General features: G+C 37.3%; 1 protein-coding gene across 1 annotated transcript; it reads right to left on the bottom strand.

Annotated features, from left to right (window-relative positions):
- Positions 1 to 881: 881 nt before the first annotated feature.
- Positions 882 to 5,210, bottom strand: LOC109152067 (autophagy-related protein 8f). The gene is made up of 6 exons (XM_019299645.1): positions 5,095 to 5,210; positions 4,806 to 4,847; positions 4,655 to 4,710; positions 2,968 to 3,020; positions 1,683 to 1,801; positions 882 to 1,203 (listed from the first exon to the last, which is right to left on the bottom strand). The coding sequence occupies exons 2-6, from the start codon at positions 4,840 to 4,842 to the stop codon at positions 1,100 to 1,102; spliced, it is 369 nt and encodes a 122-aa protein (XP_019155190.1). The 5' UTR covers positions 4,843 to 4,847; positions 5,095 to 5,210; the 3' UTR covers positions 882 to 1,099.
- Between the last annotated feature and the right edge of the window lie 808 nt (positions 5,211 to 6,018).

Genomic DNA, 6,018 nt, shown 5'->3' with positions numbered 1-6,018 from the left:
AGTTGGGACCATAGTCAGGGATTCAACTCAATTCCATATATGAATTCATGCATGCTGTGGGGGGCAGACCAAGCAGCATGGCATAACCACTACACGACAGGACATGGAGGCCCAATCAACCTTCCTTCGCCACGTGTCCTCTCCTATCTCCATTCATGTCGACACAAATTACTCTTTAGCTAGTCTGCTCATTTAAGAAACTGAAAAGTTACCCGTCAGACCGGAATGTGAAGTTTTTGAAGGTGAGAAATTTCGTCTTTTTGAAAGGTGTAAATTTAGTATTTCTTCCATCACTTATTAGTCCCTTTATTATATCGTGTAGTTCCAAGTCCCTTTATTATATCGTGTAATTCCAAGTTTCATTCAAATCCGTCATGATTCGCTTTCGCTTTTTCAGTCGGCAAACACTTTGCGTGAAAAGAATTGTTTTACAGTGTTGTAAAAATCAATCTAGCCGCCACATAAGCGCTAAGCACCTTTAAACCAAGGCAAAAAAAAAATGGAGTCAGCCAACTCAGCTTTGAACTTAGTAAAGTTGGCCGAAACTTTTTATTTTTAATTGGTTTTTCATAAAACGTCATTTTGACTTTTGAGTGAATTTTTTTTATTAAGCGACCGCCTAGGCACCCTGGCGCTTGACTAGCGCAACATTGACCTCAATTAATCCGAGACTAATTACAACCAAAACATTTGACATCAACATTAACACCTCCTGTCTGTGCAATGTCTGTTCCTTCCCCCTTTCTCCAACAATGTCGTTTTCAATCTATGTTCCGGCCGGGAACTCGTATTTACAGGCACCAAACTGGCCCCCAGTTTCAGTAAAAACACATGTACAATTATAAATTATTCGATCACACCAACACAATAAACACAAGCTGTCAAACAAGAACACGGGGAGGAAGAACGTCGATTCCAAATGGTTATTTATGATAATAGGCCAGTTGATTTCGGCACACTTGGTAGGGTAGTCCGCAACTATACAGGGATATTTGCTATACATAAAGTGTTAACAGTAAAAGTAACAGTGATGATTTTATTCACAATCTTATCGCAGTGGAAATGGTGGAATGGCTTGAGACTGAATCTTGTAGTGGCTTTAGACCGGGATATGGTCCCCGAATGTGTTCTCTCCGCTGTAGGTAACATAGAGAAAACCGTCTTCGTCCTTCTTCTCATCGTAAATTGCAGACATGATTGCCCCTGAAAATAGAAATTAGCAGAGGCACACAATCTCGTCATATCAGATTTCTGTAGATATGGCATTCAACTAGTCCACTACTTGTGACGCTTATAGAAACTAGAGTTAATGCCATCTGGAGTCCTCCGAGTATAATGATTTTGCCACGTTTAGTCTTAAACCTTCAAGTTAATAACCACCCCTGGTCCTTCAATTTTCAAAATTTTACCCGTCGTGGTCCTTCAACTTTCAAATTTTAACCAATCGTAGTATTTTTATGAAAGGACCACAGTTGATTAAAATTTGTCCGTTAAAGGACCACGGGTGGTTAACTTGAAAGTTGAAGGACCTCAGTTGGTTAAAATTTGAAAGTTGGAAGGACCACGGGTAATTAATTTGAAAGTTTAGGACTAAACATAAAATCCCTATACTCGGAGGACCCTAGATGGCATTAACTCTAGAAACTAACTATTACAGAGATGGTTAAAGTTCAAGCACGTACCCGTTGGTGGAAGCACATTGTCAACAAATATGAAAATTGCTTTCTCCGCACTCAATTTGATTCTTTTGCGAATAACATAAACAAACTGCCCTACTGTCAAGTCAGCTGGGACGAGATACCTGTAATTTTGCCAGTCAGACAACTGAGAATATCTAAACCCTCACATATAAAATACAACCATGCTACAAGAGAAAAGACAAAGCGGGAGAAAAAGCCTCCATGATGATGTAGTGGCACGGAGTGAAGAAGCAAAAATAATGCAACTTTACAGTAGAAAAGCTTCTCGAGGCATTCGCTTTCTTTAACAATCTAATGCTCACTGTGTTGGGAGTATCCTTGTGTTACAACCATAGTGTTGTTATAGTTATTATTATTATTATTATTATTATTATTGTAGTAGTGGGATGACCACTTTCTTAGGTAGTGGGTAGTTTTATATTATTTTGAATATATATATAGATATCTATGTATTTGCAGAAAGGGGACTTTGGAAATGGATAATTTTGGCTTTCTGTTAAAGGAAAGATTGGGGGAAGAAGCACTCCAGAAAAGCTTCATTTTTCATTCTTAAGTTTCTAGGCCTATGACGCGATCCTAGATATCTCGGTCCATAACACCTTGTACTCGACATGCCTTTATTCTCTAGCATAGATAAAATATGCCTTCTTCAGAGCATTAATGCCCTTAGCAAGCAAAAAAACATCAAACTACAGCTGAAATCAGAGTTTTCTATTCTTAAAGTTGCTTTCCCATATCGGTCTTTGTTATAATCTAAGATTGGGCCAAGGTCACTCAACTGGGCTATAATGTACATGGGCCAAACCACACTAAAAGACTAAATCCAATCAATTAGTGAGTCTAACCCATGTCCTTATAAACCCGTATGTTCTCTCTTACATTTCCAATGCGGGACTGTTAACAGTCTTGTATAACCACACTGGATTAAAGGTGCTGATTGGCAAGAATATCAAATTGCCTTCTCAAAGTCCTCATGCAATAACTATCTGGCAATAGTCAACTAGTGCAGAAATCGTAATTCTCTTTTTCCTTTTCTTGCTCCCCCCTTGCCCATTGATGTTTTATACTTTTATAACCAAATCCAATGAGTTAATATGTCTATATCTACATTCAACAAGAAACTATTTCCATAATTGATTCAATGAGTTACTATTTCTACAACAAGATGCAAGGAATAATAATGAATTCACTGCCCAGAAACTCAAAGGCACTTCCATGGCTATATAGAGTAGAAATACATAAAAATGCAGATAGAAGTAAGGCTTACTTTTTCTTGTCAATGTTAGGAATATCACTTCTTTCTGCCTTCTCAACGATCACCTTCACAGCACAGAAACAGATTTGCATAAGAAATATGAGATAGCAAAGTTACTATGGATAAAATTGACACCCTACTCAAATGTATAATTACATTTACTACTTAAACAACTATTCTAATTTCACAGCCAAAGAAATACGCAAACAGAGGTTACAGCTGGTGTAGGCACAAACCTTGATCATTACAGGGAAACATCTGAACACAGGCAAGATTCTTTAACGTTCAAAGATATTCATGCTATTTACTTTTGTAACCAGTAGTAATAGTATAATACTATAATGAATTTAACTAGTTAGAAATTCTTATAAGCCATGCACTGTTGATTGATATACTTAATTAAGGAATCAATGTTGTAGAACACGCTAGGGGCTAGGTGGCCAAGTTATAATACTCCCTCTGTCCCATTTTATGTGTGTGGTTCGGTTAACGAGACTTGACTGAAATTGTTTCTAATATAATTTTTCATAATATTAAGTTTAGTATTAGTATACAAAATTTATATATTTAGAAACTACCGTAAAAGTACTATTAAACAAAAAAAAATCAAATTTAAAAATAAGTAAAAAATACTAAAGAAAATAATCAAAGAAGAAAAAGTTAGTTTGACCAATGAATAGTAAGTAAGACAGATAAAATGGGACAGAGGGAGTAATAAGAAAAACAACACACCAAAAAAAAAAACACACTCGGCCGAGTTGGCCGACTCGGGTGCCTAGACCGCCTAGTCAATTGACTAATTGGCCGGCCGACTAATGTCCGCCTAACGGTAAAATCCCCTGGGCCTAGGGGCACCTAGCGCTTAATCGGCGCCTAGGCGGATTTTTGCAACATTGAATTGAAAAGTGGTGATAAATTAGCATCACAGTAGATGGAAATGGTGAACTTCCAGCCATTTCTAAGAGTGTGAAGTTTCATTACTTGGGAACGAGCTTTGATTGATCTCGCCAAAACAAAGCTTAAACAGCCTCAGTTGTACCCAAAAGAGGTTGTCACATCAGACAGTGGTTTCTCAATATTATGATGCTTCAAATAGAACCGACCTGAGAAGTCAACTATATCTCTTGCTACTTTACCAGTTACAAAACAAAGCCAATACAAACAGTTCCATGCAACAAACCAGACAACTAATGGAAAGTATTTTTTTTTTTAAAAAAAAAAAGTAAACAAATTTTACCCACTTTGCAGACATTTTACTCACAACGAACCAAAGCTCAGAATACAATAAAAATACAAGAATCCTGCAACACATCATCCAAAACACAGCTTCTTTTTTCTTCCCATAAAGTGAAATAGTACTCTGGTTTAAAACATATTTACAACAGTAGATTACAGGAACGATCTGTTCTATTTCAAGTGAATTAATTTAAACTGCAAATGGCAGTCCATGAAACATCCACTAAGCACAAATACAATCACAAATTTTAGTGTGTGTCTAATAAACAGCTGTATATACTTAAACACATATTTCAATCTTCAAGAGTGGGTACCAAATTGCAGCCTAAGAAAAAAGCCCAAATTCAACTCAACTCAATAAGCTATAACCCAAAATTTGAAGGGATTTTTGAGAAATCATCATCAATGATCAAAACCAGAAGTAACAATTAAATTGCAACAAATCATGAAGATGCACTCTTACCGGAATTCTATCTGGGTATTTTTCCCTAATCCTAGCCGCCTCAGCACGCCTCTTCACTGAAATACTCAAAACACAGACTCAGAAATTCAATACTATCAACACCAATCCCTTTGGTGAAAAAAAAAAATATTAAAAAAAAAAAAGTACAAACCAAGATCATGCTCTTGCTTGAATGAACTCCTTGCCATCCCACCTACAAATTGAAACCCAAAATAGTAACTTTCAATCAGTTTCACATACCAAAGCCCAAACCCAACCAAATCTTCTACTGAATTTAGCGCAAAATACAAATATCGATATTGAAAGTAAATACTTCCCAAACAATTGATCAAACCAATTAATCCCACAAATGAACAAAATCCATACTTTATCAATATCCCTACAGAACAAAACAAAATAAAATAAAAGCAAGAAGATAAATAGAATCACAGCCATCGTACCTTCTTGAAAATAATGAACGGTTGGGAAAGGGAAAAAGGAAAGATAAAGAACCGGGACGACGAGTAGATTGAGGTTGATTGAACAATGGGTTTGTATTTTCTTGGACGACCTCAATAAATAAATAAATGTAATTTATTCCATAACCTTTAATCATTATCCATCTTTTTTAGTATGTACACGAGATGCTTGCGTAGCCTCGCGTGTACTTAGCAGAAGTCGACTTCAAGCCAAATATTTGTAACTATTTCGTATATTCTTCAAGCAAGTATATATTATTAGGAAATCCGATAATATAATTATAGTTCATAATTTTTTTTTTTATCTAATACCGGAAATGAACTATTTAATCGTAAATTAATCAAAATAAAGTGCATTATTTCAATTAGGACCATTTCAAAACTTAAAAAATATTTTCTAGGAATCCGCAGAATCCGCAGAATCCGCCAATAACTGCCTCTGGACACGCATTCAGTTGGGGACACACCGACTACCTAGCAGAGTAGCTTCGCTAAGGAGGCTGAGGCACCCATATGAGGACACTCCGATAACCGAGCCTGGTCACACATACAAGTTGTCACCTCGCAGAGGATATTGGAGTTCATTTCTTTTCTCAGGGGCTCCTAGGTAGTCAGTCTCGCCCACTGAGAGACTTGGTTGTTTTTGGAGTTCGTTTCTCTCTCAGGGACTCTAGACAGTCAGCCTCACCCACTAAGGGACTTGGTTGTTTTTGGAGTTCGTTTCTCTCTCAGAGGCTCGCAAGCAGACAGTCTCGCCCACTAAGGGACTTGGTTGTTTTTTGGAGTTCATTTCTCTCTCGGGGGATAGCAGCCAGTCAGCTCGTCCACTGAGGGACTTGGGTGTTTTTGGAGTTCGTTTCTCTCTCAGGGGCTCGCAGGCAGTCAGCCTCGCCCACTGAGGGACTT

Source organism: Ipomoea nil, unplaced genomic scaffold, assembly GCF_001879475.1.
Source record: "Ipomoea nil cultivar Tokyo-kokei standard unplaced genomic scaffold, Asagao_1.1 scaffold2360, whole genome shotgun sequence".
Taxonomy (NCBI): Eukaryota; Viridiplantae; Streptophyta; class Magnoliopsida; order Solanales; family Convolvulaceae; genus Ipomoea; species Ipomoea nil.
The sequence above is the reverse complement of the archived record's forward strand: the minus strand, read 5'-3'. Positions and strand labels throughout refer to the sequence as shown.

What these genes read in the sequence shown, in the direction of transcription:
- LOC109152067 (XM_019299645.1), bottom strand. Translation starts at nt 4,842, where the DNA reads ATGGCAAGGAGTTCATTCAAGCAAGAGCATGATCTTG. An exon ending in CAAGCAAGAGCATGATCTTG is followed by an intron (nt 4,711 to 4,805) that starts GTTTGTACTTTT and finishes TGAGTATTTCAG; the next exon opens with TGAAGAGGCGTGCTGAGGCG. An exon ending in AATACCCAGATAGAATTCCG is followed by an intron (nt 3,021 to 4,654) that starts GTAAGAGTGCAT and finishes TGTGCTGTGAAG; the next exon opens with GTGATCGTTGAGAAGGCAGA.